Source organism: Annulohypoxylon maeteangense, assembly GCF_022496945.1.
Source record: "Annulohypoxylon maeteangense strain CBS 123835 unplaced genomic scaffold GGS22scaffold_9, whole genome shotgun sequence".
Taxonomy (NCBI): domain Eukaryota; kingdom Fungi; phylum Ascomycota; class Sordariomycetes; order Xylariales; family Hypoxylaceae; genus Annulohypoxylon; species Annulohypoxylon maeteangense.
Window position 1 is genome coordinate 1,129,926 of NW_025953256.1, and position 14,537 is coordinate 1,144,462.

The 14,537-nt window shown below is 47.4% G+C and overlaps 5 protein-coding genes across 5 annotated transcripts; 3 read left to right on the forward strand and 2 right to left on the reverse strand.

Annotated features, from left to right (window-relative positions):
- Positions 1 to 1,216: 1,216 nt before the first annotated feature.
- GGS22DRAFT_147463 (uncharacterized protein) lies at positions 1,217 to 2,144 on the forward strand. Its single transcript, XM_047958947.1, has 2 exons — positions 1,217 to 1,568; positions 1,659 to 2,144. Exons 1-2 carry the CDS (start codon positions 1,454 to 1,456, stop codon positions 1,895 to 1,897), a joined length of 354 nt encoding a protein of 117 aa, XP_047818676.1. The 5' UTR covers positions 1,217 to 1,453; the 3' UTR covers positions 1,898 to 2,144.
- Positions 2,145 to 2,491: 347 nt separating this feature from the next.
- On the reverse strand, positions 2,492 to 4,110 carry GGS22DRAFT_147433 (v-SNARE). The gene is made up of 3 exons (XM_047958946.1): positions 3,935 to 4,110; positions 3,360 to 3,580; positions 2,492 to 3,268 (listed from the first exon to the last, which is right to left on the reverse strand). The coding sequence occupies exons 2-3, from the start codon at positions 3,554 to 3,556 to the stop codon at positions 2,584 to 2,586; spliced, it is 882 nt and encodes a 293-aa protein (XP_047818677.1). The 5' UTR covers positions 3,557 to 3,580; positions 3,935 to 4,110; the 3' UTR covers positions 2,492 to 2,583.
- Positions 4,111 to 4,517: 407 nt separating this feature from the next.
- GGS22DRAFT_147424 (UROD/MetE-like protein) lies at positions 4,518 to 6,264 on the forward strand. The gene has a single exon (XM_047958945.1). The coding sequence runs from the start codon at positions 5,067 to 5,069 to the stop codon at positions 6,201 to 6,203; it is 1,137 nt and encodes a 378-aa protein (XP_047818678.1). The 5' UTR covers positions 4,518 to 5,066; the 3' UTR covers positions 6,204 to 6,264.
- Positions 6,265 to 7,377: 1,113 nt separating this feature from the next.
- On the reverse strand, positions 7,378 to 9,827 carry GGS22DRAFT_147483 (uncharacterized protein). The gene is made up of 4 exons (XM_047958948.1): positions 9,194 to 9,827; positions 7,849 to 9,086; positions 7,642 to 7,795; positions 7,378 to 7,572 (listed from the first exon to the last, which is right to left on the reverse strand). The coding sequence occupies exons 1-4, from the start codon at positions 9,240 to 9,242 to the stop codon at positions 7,481 to 7,483; spliced, it is 1,533 nt and encodes a 510-aa protein (XP_047818679.1). The 5' UTR covers positions 9,243 to 9,827; the 3' UTR covers positions 7,378 to 7,480.
- A 1,643-nt stretch (positions 9,828 to 11,470) lies between these two features.
- GGS22DRAFT_189057 (uncharacterized protein) lies at positions 11,471 to 14,285 on the forward strand (the record flags this gene model as incomplete). Its single annotated transcript, XM_047964798.1, has 4 exons — positions 11,471 to 11,552; positions 11,618 to 11,996; positions 12,051 to 13,145; positions 13,196 to 14,285. The coding sequence occupies 4 exons, from the start codon at positions 11,471 to 11,473 to the stop codon at positions 14,283 to 14,285; spliced, it is 2,646 nt and encodes an 881-aa protein (XP_047818680.1).
- Positions 14,286 to 14,537: the final 252 nt, after the last annotated feature.

The following is a 14,537-nucleotide window of genomic DNA, read 5'->3' on the forward strand; positions in this document are numbered from 1 at the left end:
GCATCATTCTCATCGTATTACACGGTACGATTCAAAAAGGATCAAAGTATTAATAGACCATCGCAACTTGTCCAGAGTATTCCATACACAACTCATAACTCATAGTTTCTCTTTACCTATATCAAGATTAGCATGGCTTCAAAGTCTTGAAAATTATTATGATATAGCCGTACTTTAGTACCTAGACAGTATTTTACTGGAATACGACTACCTTTAGGATGAGTTAAGGTTGATACATATATATGCTGTGAATATGAATTATTGAGATTTTAAGATACCCGAACTAGGTCTATTTCACCTGAAGAAGTATAAATCTCATCTTGTTCTTACTGGGAGAAGTTTATAAGTCGGATAATACATTAAAGGTTTTTATAACTCTCTGTTTTTCCATGTAAGAATCAAACCACAACATACTACATCCCATAAAGCTAAGGTTGTCCTGACAAACGACGTCTAGTTAGATCCATCTAACTAACAAGATCTTAAAGGCGGGTAATCATCGTAGGAATTTGAGACGTATGTAATGATAGCAACTTTACATAGTTCAAAAAACCCAACAATCACCATAAAAACATCACGTGTACTTATATGACATGAATTTGTTTGATTTATAGAACCCACAGATGATATTCATGCACGTTTGTACAACGGGTTGGCAGGTTTCCTATTGAAACAATGGTGATGACCAAATATAAGATTCTGATAGTAAGAATATTCCATAAGGTCGTATGAACTAAACGAATACCGACCGTTGACTAATGTTTGCCTAACATGATAACTTAAGAGAATATCCATATCTAACTTCTGGTAAATTCAGTATCGTGCTTATTGTGAGGACACAAGTATGAGGAACACTGTGATCTTCTCTCTCAAACACCGGAGTCGGAAACCTTGGAACGGATATTAATGCTCCGGGCGGAAAAACTGGATTCTAGACTTTGTACGACGAACGAAGATCTTGAAGCAATGAAGATAGAGTTTATTAATAAAGTGCAACCATTGGGTGGAGAAATGATGTCGTTGCTGATGCTATTGCCGTCAGTTGAAGAAAGAATATGATCAACCAATAGGGTAACAGTACATCTTCCGCTTCCAGCCAATCAAATGCCATTAGATTAGCTTAACCCACCTAAGATAGCTCCTTACAACTTGGTGACGTCATAACTTCAGCATATGTATGAATGAAGGAGGCAGTTGCTTCCTCAAGCCTTAACCAGTGAAAACAATTCTATCTCCTATGACTACGAGATAATTACCTCAAACCGCCTTGTAACTTATCAATTGAACCAACAAAATTGTCTGAATTCGAGGTACTGTGTTATCACAGTCATACATCTCTTCCAAGCTCCTTGTTCACTCAACCTTGCGCTACAAACAACCTCTACTTATCACGACCTCTCTTAAAAAGCAAAACTCTTCTAAGAATACGCAAGAAACCTATCTGACACTCACAATGGCCTCCCGAATGCTCTTCCGATCAGCCGCCGGCATCGCCACAGGCCGACAAGCCATCGCCCAACGAACATTCACCAGCACCTCCGCCAACCTCGTCTACAAAGAGAGCAATCGTAAGTTACCCGCTTCCCATATTCTGTCGTTCAACAGAATAGCCCAATGCATTTAAAAGCGACATTAGGAATACGCTAACAAGGGTTGAGTCGGCACAGACGGATCGGACGCGGCGGACCCGGAGAAGCACAAGCAAGACGCCCTCGCGAAGCAGAAGGCCGGCAAGGGCCACTGGAAGCCGGAGCTGGCGTCCGACAGCGAGGAGGCCGTCAAAGCGGACCGCGCCCGCGGCGAGGGTAATGAGGACATGTCGGCCCTGCAGAACCGGACTAAAGGTGCTGCGGAGGAGACTAGCAAGTCTGGCACTAGCATGCGGGACGGGTTGTAAGGTCTAAGAGGTACGAACGCGTGACGACGTCGGACGTGTTTCTGATGGAACAGGGTGAAATGAAGTGGCATAATTATCTAAGATTGAGAAGGTCGTAGTTAGCATTGCTTGGTCGTTATGGTATGGCTTTATTCGAGGCTGGGCTCTACTGCGGTTTCATTCATGTTGTACAAATAAGAAACGGAGGGAAATGGACGACGGGATTATTGGACCAATATAAGCATATCGCTTTGCACACTATCGACGACCGTACAATCCTCTGTGGTCGTCACGCCCGTGTAATCAAGTAAGCGGCTTTCCCAAGATATGTTTGTTGGTTGGTTGGTAAAAGATGGAGGACCGTATATTATATGGGTCCGCAAACCGATTTATATATCAAGTACATAAGCCAAAGAGAAGTTGATAGTTGGTAGTCCGTGGTGCGCCATCCACTGTTGTATATGAACATAGAAAAACAGCAGACGGTAATGATATAGGCAAAAAGTCTTCCGGTAAACGCCATGCCACGCGCCCTGCCATGCCTCAAATGCAACGCGATGCCGGAGTGATCGAGTCCAGCTGAATCAGCACATCTTCCATCTCCTGTGCCCTTCCTTTCCTTTCCCCCTTTTAGGTAATTACGGTTCGTTTGGTTTAGTGTACGTGGTTTAATACAGTGCGTATCGTGTGTTAGGTGTGGGATTTAATTATTTCAGTATCGCGATGAGAAGGACGAGGACGATGATTAGGATGATGATGGCGATCATCTGCTTGCTCTCGCCGGCGGACCGCGCAATCCGGCCGACTTGTCTGCGGGCCCGGTCCAGCCGGCCTTGGTGGCGATCTACGGCGACGTCAACGTCGTCCAGCATCGCGACGTGCTCATCTAGCTCATCGCCGATGCGCATGCTAAGTTCACGTTGGCGCGCGATGCTCGCTCCTAGCGCGTCAAGCTGGTCATCTTGCTGATCTAAGATCCGCTGGTGATACGCGTGGATTTGAGTGTTCGTCATACCAGACGCCTCGTCCCGGTATCCCATGTTGTCATCCGACGGGTTATCCCGATACCTGTTCTCGCCGAACAGCTGTGCTTCTAAATCCGGGGCAACACCGGGGCTCGTTGGGTTATCGGAGAACCGCACTGTCTTAGAGGTTGTGCGCGCGCCCTTGGGACGGAGATTTGATGTTGAAGCTGTTACGGGTGCGGAGGGAGCGCCGGTTGGGGAACCGGGAGAAGTGGTTGCATGCTCGAAGTCGGAGGATAAAGCCGGGTCGTTCGGATGCGTGAGAGTTGATGCGCTGGAGGGAGAGGAGAAGCCGTGGAATTGGGATGTTAGGTCGTTGTACTGCTTATGCAAGCCGGGCAGAGCGTCGGTGATTGTGAGTGAGCCCCTGTTGAGATATCAGTTAGAAGGGGTCGTTCTTCACGTCGAAGATGGTTTTCGGGCATAGATCATGTATCATAACTCCGATCATCACATACTCTTCATCGCCTGCCTCCTCTAGTCTCTTCTGCTCTGTTTCTAACGTCATCAACCCATCTCGGAATTGATCTAATGATCTAGATATGTGGCCATCTTTCGAATCGCCATCAATATTGAGACTCTGCGCCCGTTGCCGCTCGAGTAGCGATAGTTTGATGTGGTCGGCTAAGAGATATAGTTGGTTCGGATTAGACATGGCGCCTAGTTCTTGGGCTATCGCCTGTGATTTTGTGAGGGAAAAGTAACGAGTGAACCAGCAGGAAGAGACCGAACGATAGAAGTGTTGAATAATAGTCGTCTTTCACGATTGTGTTTGAATAGGTATGTAATGTTGATGTCGCAGCAGGAGAAGTTCTAACTTCTAAGGTACAGATGTAATGTACCTAATAATAGGTACGAAGTACCTAGACACTACCCGTACAATACAGTAATCTGAACCAGCGCAGGCAGCTGCTATTCAGCCAATAATTGTAGGGCGCAGCACTGCGCAATCCAAATGCGATCGAGGCTTAAAGGTTTCCAAGGTTGTACCTGTGTACAGCCGAACCTTAACAATTTATTTCTGGGTACGTACCGATCTAGCTGTGCTGCCCCTGTGAGCTAACCTTGAAGTGGATTTCTTCCTCCCCACATCAAATATCCGTCCATCCCGACATCTTCAACTTCCTGCTCTTGAATACAGGAGTATTGAAGCTATTAACATCCACCGACGATAATCTCCAATATTACAATATTATAAGCAGTTTTATATGACCTCGACCTATTCGGTGATCGACATCGATGTAAACGAACACACCAGTAGGGGTGATAGCCGTTTAAGTAAAGGTAGCGAATCACGATGAGCGCTCCAGGGGCTGTTGGTTTGGTCTGCTGCCCAGTCTGCCGTGCCGAGCTTATTCCCCCCTCTTACTCATCCTTCGTCCTGAGGTATTTGAGCTTTTCACAACTAAAATGACGCTGTACTCAGCTGACTTTGGACTCCAATGGGGTGAGCTCTTCAACTACCGAAAGCCGTATTGCTTATTTGCTTTACCTCCGCAACTGATCCGCGACTGTGGAAACTCCGAGTCGTCGATAGTCGTTGGGTCTAACACGGCCCAAAGTGCCAAAATGCCAAAGTCGCCTAAGACGGGCACGATGGGTATGTACATCTCGATACCAGAGCTAGGGTCTCTGGTGAGCGAAACCTAGGTATAATCAAGTCATTTCTTGGATAATCATGGTACATCATTCTTCTTAGCATGTTACTACAATCCTTCCGTACATTTCTGTTTCCCTAGGCGCGGAGCCCGTCTCCTGAATAAGACAACGTTGTTCCGACCTGCCCACCGCGCTACTCCTGTTGGAGACATAACGGCACGACATAATCATTTCACGGCAAGTAAATTGTGTGGGGTTAACTAATACTACTAGTTACGCCTACTATATCAGTCCAGGGGTCTTTTTATGACACAATGAAATACTGGCCTGCCCCTCACTGAGATGAGCTTGGTCGTGGTGGTGATTTCCTTAGATCTAGCTTCGAAGTTTTTCAGTTTTGTTACTTTAGACTTCTAGTGAGTCTTGTCTTGTTATCTGATCTTCTGTACTACCGTTAGGCGTGGGATCCAAAGTCTGCGAAATTAGATCTCTCTGTTTTACTCTATTGCTTCTAATCAAGCTACTCAAATACCGACCTGTCGTAATCGAACCCCACGTTATACGACATGTCTCTTCCTAATGGTGTGTACCGCGCAGATCAGGTCGGCTCTTTTTTGCGACCAAAAACGGTCCTCGAAGCACGCGAGCAAGCCGCCGAAGGCAAGCTGAGTCCTGAGCAGCTACGGGAGATCGAAGACAAGTATATCGCCGACGTCGTCAAGAAGCAACTTGATGCTGGACTACGGTCCATCACAGATGGTGAATTCAGGCGCCAATGGTTTCACGTTGATTTTCTCCGGCATCTAGCTGGAGTAGAGCTTCGTGGTGCTTTGCAGTCCACCAACGTTAGTGTGGGAGGTACCATGCCTCCGCGATTAGTCGTTGTAGACAAGCTTGGTCACCCGAATTCTATTCAAGTGGACGACTTCAAATTTCTCGAGTCCCAAATTGCGGCCGCGGGTGCTAAGGCCACGACAAAGGTCTGCATCCCTTCGCCGACGATGGTTCACTTCCGCAATACTCGTGACACAATTGATGAGAAAGCCTACCCTACGTTGGAGCCATTCTTCGAAGACCTCGCTCGCGTGTATCAGGAGGAGTTGGACGACCTCTACAAGGCTGGAGCACGTTTTGTTCAGCTCGACGACACTAACTTAGCTTACCTTTGCGATCCCAAGATGCGTTCCGAGGCCGAGCAGCGACACGGCGATGCCAGTGTTCTTGCGCGCCAATACGCCGCGCTGATCAACGCGGCCATCTCAAAGCGCCCGGCTGATATGACCATCGGTATCCACCTATGCCGCGGAAATCACCGTTCGCAATGGTTTGCCCAAGGCGGATACGAACCTGTAGCTGAAGTTTTGTTCAAGGACCTCAACGTGGACGCCTATTTCCTCGAGTACGATGACGCACGATCGGGCGACTTCTCTCCACTCCGTCACCTACCTGAAAACAAAGTCGTCGTCCTTGGTGTGATGACTAGCAAGAAGCCTGATCTAGAGGACAAGGCAGATATCATCAAGCGGTTGAACGAGGCTGCCTCCTTCTGCCCCAAGGGCCTGAAGCAGCTCTGCCTCAGTCACCAGTGCGGATTCAGCTCAACATCCGAGGGCAACGACCTGACTGAGGACGAGCAGTGGGCCAAGGTGAAACTCCAGGCCGAAATCGCGAGAGAAGTCTGGGGCGATGATTTATCGATCTAAATCTCCTGTTTACGCGAACGATTTATGGTACGCATGGATGAGGAGTTGTGATATATTAAAGCGGTCGATATCCGTTATGGCATCTTTGCCTTGTAGATATATGGGTGTACAGCGACGAAGTTTTTAGTTGGCTCTTTCAACAGCGGCAACGTGACGTAATTCAATGTCTGATAAGAAAGGCGGACATGGCGGCGTCCAGAGCGATAGGCGCGTGTGGCTTATACGGAATTCCGGGTTATAGGTACCTCGGAGGCAAAAGGCAGGAAAATCAGATAATTCAACCCATGCTGAATGAGAATAAGACGAAGTACGATGATCAAGAAACGAAATAGAATAAATATTTAAGACTTGCACTTGATGAATGTGTCGTATGTTTTACCAATCTCTCTAATTACGGACTCTAAACATTAAATGGACAATTATTTGCCTTGATAAACATCTGATTCATTCTACGGACATATCACAAAAGAGAATGCGCAATTTTTCAACCATCTTAGAAGGGAAAAGCAGTGGTATTGAGCTGCTGTTCCTATCCATAGCGAAGCGGACTAAGCCGTGAGAAAAAACCCTGACTACTCGTACATACGTTTGGTCCTGTCGCCCCAATACCCCCCTTCCCCCGGTACGCCGAGTACTATCTTTTCCTGTGCCAAAGTGCCAGCCCAGCCTATCCGAGGATCATTTCATTACCACCGTCACCAACCACGTTCGACCATTATCACCGTCACTGCCCGCCGTCCCCCCTTTTATACACCTCCTGTGATCTGTCCGATACGTGGCTATACGTTTCGTATCGGCGAGGGGTACGACAAGGGTGTGAGATAGAGAGAAGAAAAACCGACAACCAGGAGGAGATGCGAAAATCATAAAGAGACCGGTCCGGAAGAAGTTAGGGCCATTAATTATTTGCGTGAATTTTGTCCGTTCCTTGACGCCTGTCATGGGGGGCTCCGAAAACGCCAGAAATCTCGTCGTTGGTCTCTGGACGAAGATGCTTCCAAGAAACTGGAAAGTTGGGGGGGGAAAGGCAACATCATCTCTGGTCCGGAACACCAAGTGGACTTTTATCATTACGAGAGATATCCGCCAACGAAGGGAAAATAATCAGAAAATATGGAGCAAGTGTATGAAACTCGTCATGGAAGACGATGTAATGGACATTTAGCTCTCGAGTTTCGTATCAATTCGTAGATATCAGTCATACGATCGTAAAGTATCGTCTAGTCAAAGGAGGAACGTTCATGACTAGAAAACGAATAGAGAGATGCCCAAGCTTTCTAAGACTGGGGCTGTTCGCCCTGAGGCTGAGCTCCTTGTTGCTGGGCAAGACTCTGATACCAAAGGGCTAAGTAACGCTGATATCCGCCATCTATATTCAGTGTTAGTCTAGCTTCTCGACTGTAGAATAGTTTATTCATGAAGCTTTGTGTGAACTTACAAGGTGCATAGGGATCAGCAGCACCATTGGCGGCGGCGCTAGCTGCTGGATCAGCTGCCTGAGTGCTTTGTTGAGGGAAGCTGGGGCTATCCCAATCACGACGATGTTGGTTGCGACCTCCGCGACCTTGGTTGGTCCCGTTGTTCTTCTGTCGCTGCGAACATATTAGTAACTTATTACGTTGATATCTAGAATAGTGAAACTCACAACTGCGTCAACCTTGTCCTCAATAGCTCTCTTAGCACGGTTGATAGCGTCGCGAGATCCCACGAGACCAATCTCGCGCTGTACTTCATTGGGTCCTGATGAGGCAGTCACGTTGATCTTGCAGCCAGTAGTGTTCTGCATCTCTCGGATCGTCTCGCCACCTTTGCCTATGATCATTCCGACGGCCTCAGATGGTACAAAGATAGAATCGTTCACTTTGTCAGGGCCGCCTTGACCGTTATCGCGGGGAGGATGGTCGGGCCTCTGCTGGCGAGGTTTGTTGATGGCACTGATGTTGCTAGCAGCGGCGTTGTCGTTACTATGATTGTCACTATCAACAATCTCCATGATCATAGTCTTAGCCAAGGCTGTTGCTTTGGATGGTCCTATCAGGTTTACTGGGCGCAGACCGTTGTTACTTTGATCTTCTCCTACAATGTTAATGTGGCAACCGCTGCGTTCTTGTAGGTCTCTAATAGTCTCTCCTCCGCGGCCAATAATCAAACCGACAGTACGGTCAGGGACGACAATCTGCTCATAGTCCTCTCCGTCGCGTAACGCATTAGGGTTGGGAGTACGAGCATCACGGCGGGTATGAGGCTGTCTGTCGAGACCGGCACGAGCAATGGCGCCCATGCCACTATCATCGATTGTCTTGTTGATGGCAGCTTTGGCCTCAGCACGTCTAGGTCGAGGACCAGTGATCTTGCACTGGCGGTAGGCTTCTTGTTCACCAGTAGACGAGAGGAACTGCACTCTGCATGAGGTCTCGGATTCAATACGTCTCAGATTCTCACCCTGGCGACCGATAACCAGGCCAACTAAAGTGGATTCAACATCAATAACCTCACTGTTATCGGGCGATTCTGAACGATCACGATCGCGACCATAGTCACGGACATGTGTACCACGATCATTGCGTCTCTCATCCCGGTAGGGATTGACGTTGTCACGTACATCACGACGCGGCGGGGAGCGCGAGCGCGATCTAAAATGCCTGGGAGGAGCAGTACGAGCATCAGGTCGGTCGAGGTCTCCAAGATTCATAGTACCCGAGGTGACGGGTCTGATGGCATTCAAATCCACGGGATAACCAGGATACGTCGGGGCTTGGGTAGGGACTGAGGGTGGCATTGCCCCGTAGGCATTGGGCGCCGGGCCTTGTTGGTAGCCGGTGGGGATGGCATAGGGCGCGGGTGCTTGTGCCTGAGACGGGGCAGCAGAGGCTCCTGACTGGGCTGTTAGGATACATTAGCACTTGATATTAAAGTAGCGATGTCGTATCGTGTAATGTCGTCGGGTGTACGGATAGGAAGAGAGAAGGGAAAAGGAAAGTAACACATACCCGCAAGAGCGGCGAGAATCGCCTGGATGTTGGGTTGCGCCTCGGCCATTGCGCTGACAATGGTAGAAATAAAAGTAGGATAATGCCTCGATTTCGTTCACTTCTAGGCAATAAAAGTATTGCTGATAACCTTGAAACGTTGGAATGATCAAGACCTTGCCCTATTGCCCTATTCCTTATTTGCCTATTACCCTATTGCTTCAAGACCCAAGGCTTAACGCACAGCACAAGAGGATACGGCAGGTTGGCGCATGCAAAATGATGCAAAGTGAGATTTGCAACGCTTTGATGACACGCAACGTTCAGTGTTAAGCGATCAAATGTATACGTCAAACGTCAATCGTCAATCAATGCAGGTGCAGGCAGATTCAATCAATCAATGCTCAATGCGCGACGTAAAAAAGTTGGATTGACTAGTATGTCAATTAAAATGGTTGTCGTGAAGAGAGAGAAATTGATCACCAATTTTGCCGCGTCAATGTGTTAAATGTGTAAAATGCGTGTCCCTTTTACTTTGTCAATTCGTGAAGTCCTTGATGTTGAAAGAAAAGGAAAAGGAATCTGAGGATCTGAGGGAAGGGAAAAGTAAAAAGAGTTAGCAAGCGAAGGTTGAGCGGGAAATCAAAAGTTTAAGTCACACTGCGATGATATCGACAAGAATACCTAAGGGACCTAACCTAATGCAAACTCTTTTGCTCTCGCCTCTAGCCTATTTCGGCCCACATGAGACAGCTATTTGTTCTCGGCTAATGTTTCACACTGTACGCTCGAGCCACTTTTCAAGCTGACAGCTGCGGGCAGCTGCAGTCCAGCTGTCAGATCAGCTGCACCACGTGCAGATTGTGATTGCCGCGGTCCTATGATATTTTATTCTTGCTTTTTAATATTCTCCCTCTTAACTCCGGTGAAATTCCTTCTGCTTCGTCTCTCGTCTAACATCCGTACATATTATAGTACCTTCTTATATGAGAGGAACCACTTAAGTACTTTTATATTGGTTTGATCTATTCCGAAGCTTCGGGTTTCGAGATCTCCGATGTTTCGAGTAGTCTTAGATGCTACCCCTCCGGATTCTCATACAAAAATTTAGCTTGAGATGTTAAAGCCTCAATTAAAGCTTCGAGAATACCAAACTAGGTATGTACCTACTTAGGTACCTTCTACTAATCATTAATTAGGTGCCTACCAAGGCAGGTAGACTTTGTGGCGGCGCCATATTCATCGGACATCGGCCCCTGAAGATAGTGGATATCACGGGAGCTAGATAACAAATTGGATCAAATTTGTTCTCACGGCGAGATGCTACCAACATTATATTAGGTTATCTTCAACTAAAGATTGACGTAAAATAACAGTCCGTACACGTTAGCAAACGAATCGTAAAGAACAACCCGACGATTCAATCTTCTTCTGCAGCTACAAGCTCGTATATTTATGACTCTTTCCTTCTGATCAAGACCCTCGATGGCCTAGGCAAAGATGAGGGATCCTATTATTTGTTCATTACTTGGGTAACCTTGATACGTATTTGCGCAGGCCTTAGATTGGATTCCTCGAGATGAAGTCAACACACGAGGCTGAGCATGAGTAGGTACATGAGGAGGGACAGAGTATCGCGGTAGCTACCTAGGTAGGTACACATCTTGTGAATGAGGCTGGCTAAGTTACTAGGTCATGGTTGTTAGATATCAGCCAGTAGTATCGCGTTTGCCCATCCATACCTACCTACCTATAAACGATCAGGGACCCGGGAGTGCACGCAGTGAGAAGTAATCTTAGCTGCTTCCTCCCGTCCCAAATCTTTGGCGTTTGCTCATTTACCTGGCAGCCTGGATAGTCCCTCTGCTTCTGACCACCGAGGTGGACGGTCTTGGGAAGGCTATCCGCATCTCAAGGTTACCTAAGTACATGTTGCATATTGCCCCAGACAGCCAGGTCTGATGAAGAATGATATGCTAAGGGAACATGCCGTGGGAATAGTTCAAGGCAAGCATCATGTAGGTATTTGCCTACTCTTAGTACTAGTACCTAATCGGTAAGTATACAAAAATTTGACTTGGTATTTCTTTTCCATCTATTCCTTGTTGTAGCGCCCCTTCATCCTTGCTACCACACTCATCGTTCCAGTACAATCAACCGGGAAAGGGGGAGACCGCCACCACGAAATCTGATCTACTCGTTCAGCTTTTATATGGAATATGTCCCATCATTACTGTGATTTTCTTCTTCTTTTTTAGTAGAACTACTGCGCGTGATCATCGTGTGGTTCTAACCATCATGGACGCCGAAAACACACAACAAGCCGACGAGGCCCGCAAGCGAGGCAACGAGCTATATAAAAGTCACCAGATTAGCCAAGGTATGTATAATTTTAACCGTCATAAATTCCTCAAGTATGAGTACGCACTCACAAACCGAATATAGCGATAAACGCGTACAAGGAGGCAGCGGCACTAGCCCCTCTTGACCCCTTTCCATTGTCCAATCTATCCATCGCCAACTTTGAAGCTGGAAAATATGCACAATGCATCCACTTCTCGAATAAAGCATTGGAGCTTCTCAATGCTGATGACCAAGACACCAGTATTGCCCGACATAAATTGCTTGTCAGGAAAGTTAAAGCTTGTCTACATCTATCTCTCTTGGACGAAGCCGAAAAGCTCTTACGCGAGCTTGGTTCTAGCAAAGAATCCGAGAACCTCCGCAACTCAGTCCGGGCGATGAATGAGTTTAAGACGCATTCTACGTCGTCAAAATTATTGCGCGAGGTTATATTGCAGTTACCGCGCTTGAGGCCATGCATGTAAGTTGTGTCTATTTGTAAGTGTATCGGGGCCATGGAGCTAACAGTAAAAAGCCAAGATAATCCTGATTTTTTCGGTTCTGGAAACGAAGAAGCACGCTCTCTGTATACAGCTGACCTTGAGAAGTCGGCAGAACAAGACCCTGTCTTGTCTATCATGCTCTGCGGCGTCGGGGACGCCCGTAACGTTTTCCAGACTCTAATCCAATACTCATCAATGAACCATGGGACTCAGAAGCTTCACATAACGATGCTCGACCACAAGCCATCCATCATAGCCCGGGATTTGATACTATTTAGCCTGCTACATGAAGCGAACACCAACCCAGACTCCAAAGACACAGTGTTACTAAGTCTCAGCTATCTGTACTCTACCCCAATCATACCTCTTTTCGCATGGGAAAAGTTGCAGAACACTATCAGCAAGCTGGTGGACAAGCTAGAGTGCGGACAGCAACCACTCGACTTGATCTACCTCACTTTGCCGCAGACAGACGTCATGCGGATTCTTAAGAGTTGGCAGACGACGGGCGCCGCCACGAAATACAGCACTTCTCAAATGCGACGTGCTGCATCTCAGAGAGAGGATCCCTTATGGTCTTATCTAGCTTGTGACGCAGACTACCAAGATTTCTACGATTTTTCGGTTGTATTTCCTCCAGAAGCAATCTTGTCGAGATTCGAACCGACGCTGTCTGCTCTTGTTACAGGCCGCAGCAAGGATGATGAAAATGCTCGGCGGCGAATTGGCAAATATTTAGACAAGCATTGGAAGGTCAACGTCACGTTCATTGATGTAGACTGGCAAGCTAGACAGATGCCGGGAGAACTACCAAGTACGGACCATGAGCCTTTCAACATTATCGACAATTTGACAACACAGTCATCGAAGTTAGTTGTGCCCGACAAGTCGACACGCTGCATTTTGCAACATGCAGCCGACTTCTTCGGGAAGGTCGCTCTGAGCATGTTACAGTTGCGCGAGAGATTAACAGTGGAAGTGATTCTCGGCGAAATGGCCGATGTGCTAGAGCGGATTCGCTACGGCTTTCTGGATCGCCCAATAAAGGGAGGCGATGAAGATCAAGTGTCGTCAACCGCCATGGAATGGCCTAAGAAGTATCATGTAATCCACATGAGTAATGTCCCGTACGTTGAACCACTCCCATAGTAATATTCGTCACTAACTTGATTACCAGAGATTATGTCGGCGGGTCCTTGACGAGCTTCCTCTACGGGGCCCCTCTCCTAAAACGAGGAACTGGTACGGGGTTGATGTCATGCGTATTGCTCACCACAGGGCAGTGGACGAATCTTCGACATTTCAACGCGGAATATTTGCTAATGCACGACCCTAACATGATCCGGAAACACTTTTCGGTTGAGCTAGCCGAGGTGATACGCGACACTGTACCAGTCCCATCTATACATATGTCTACGTCTATACCTATGATCCATTATCATCGTTGGGAGGGACGCAAGAGTGGCGCTATCCCCTTGGAGCAAATGATGTCGAAGATGAGCCTTTGCAAGTGGTTACATGCTCACTTCCTCAAGATATGCCTACCATCCTATCGCCATGAGATTTGCAGGGTCTTCGCGCCTTTAAACATGACGATGTTTATGAGACTAGTAGTTCACATGGGCCACCTCGGCTACCCCGGGCATTGGCTATCGGAAATCATCAAGTCTCTTAGTAGTGGGGATATTCATACAGCAGCTAGAGCCCTTCCTAGACCTGCACTTGGCCCTAACGCCGTGGACAAGAATAACGCACTTCGCGCAATGTGTGTCAAGCCCTGGAGAGCAGAATTCACCACTCTTGTCACCCAGTGGAAAGAGCTCTTTCCTTTTGCTACTGTGATTCCAAGTGGGATACTTCCTTCGCCAGAGATTATTACGGAGTACTCAATAAAGATTCCCCTTGTCCCTTCCAACAACCTCAGCCAGCCTCACTTCATGTTGGTTTTTTGGAATCAGCGAAAGTATGGTGAGCCTCCGGATGGCATATACCGACTTCTCCTCGACGATGAGAATGGAGACATGACAACTTCGGCGCAGAAGATCAGATCCGACGGGATTAATATCTTGAGCACCTTCAAATGGGTCTCGGACGAGATGACGGCTACTTTCTGGCTAAGAAGCGACGTGGTTGATTTGATGTTGAAGGAGGACTGGACTGTTTGCATATGGAGAATTGATAGTTGGGTTAGATACACACCGGGTCAACCTCTGGGGAAGTATCTCTCTAAGAAGAGGACTTGGAAGGAATGCGTAACCCCAGCGTGATAGACTGGTCTGTCCGCTTGGCTGGGTTACGTAACGTCGGTGTGGTGACGTCGCAACAATCATGTTAGGTAGTAGTCAGTTAGTCGGTCAGGTTTCATGATTTTGAGTCCGATAGTAATATGAACAAGTTACGGGAGACACTTGGCAAACATGCTCATCTTATGCGTAACTGACTTCTCGTTTGATGCTGGTAGGAGGCCGTTCGGCAAAAGCCCTGTCGAATTTGAGGTGGACGAGGTCCATTTAAAGTTG

What these genes read in the sequence shown, in the direction of transcription:
- GGS22DRAFT_147463 (XM_047958947.1), top strand. Translation starts at nt 1,454, where the DNA reads ATGGCCTCCCGAATGCTCTTCCGATCAGCCGCCGGCATCGCCACAGGC. An exon ending in CGTCTACAAAGAGAGCAATC is followed by an intron (nt 1,569 to 1,658) that starts GTAAGTTACCCG and finishes ACAAGGGTTGAG; the next exon opens with TCGGCACAGACGGATCGGAC.
- GGS22DRAFT_147433 (XM_047958946.1), bottom strand. Translation starts at nt 3,556, where the DNA reads ATGTCTAATCCGAACCAACTATATCTCTTAGCCGACCACATCAAACTA. An exon ending in GAGGAGGCAGGCGATGAAGA is followed by an intron (nt 3,269 to 3,359) that starts GTATGTGATGAT and finishes ATATCTCAACAG; the next exon opens with GGGCTCACTCACAATCACCG.
- GGS22DRAFT_147424 (XM_047958945.1), top strand. Translation starts at nt 5,067, where the DNA reads ATGTCTCTTCCTAATGGTGTGTACCGCGCAGATCAGGTCGGCTCTTTT.
- GGS22DRAFT_147483 (XM_047958948.1), bottom strand. Translation starts at nt 9,242, where the DNA reads ATGGCCGAGGCGCAACCCAACATCCAGGCGATTCTCGCCGCTCTTGCG. An exon ending in AGGACAAGGTTGACGCAGTT is followed by an intron (nt 7,796 to 7,848) that starts GTGAGTTTCACT and finishes ATATGTTCGCAG; the next exon opens with CGACAGAAGAACAACGGGAC. An exon ending in TGCTGATCCCTATGCACCTT is followed by an intron (nt 7,573 to 7,641) that starts GTAAGTTCACAC and finishes CACTGAATATAG; the next exon opens with ATGGCGGATATCAGCGTTAC.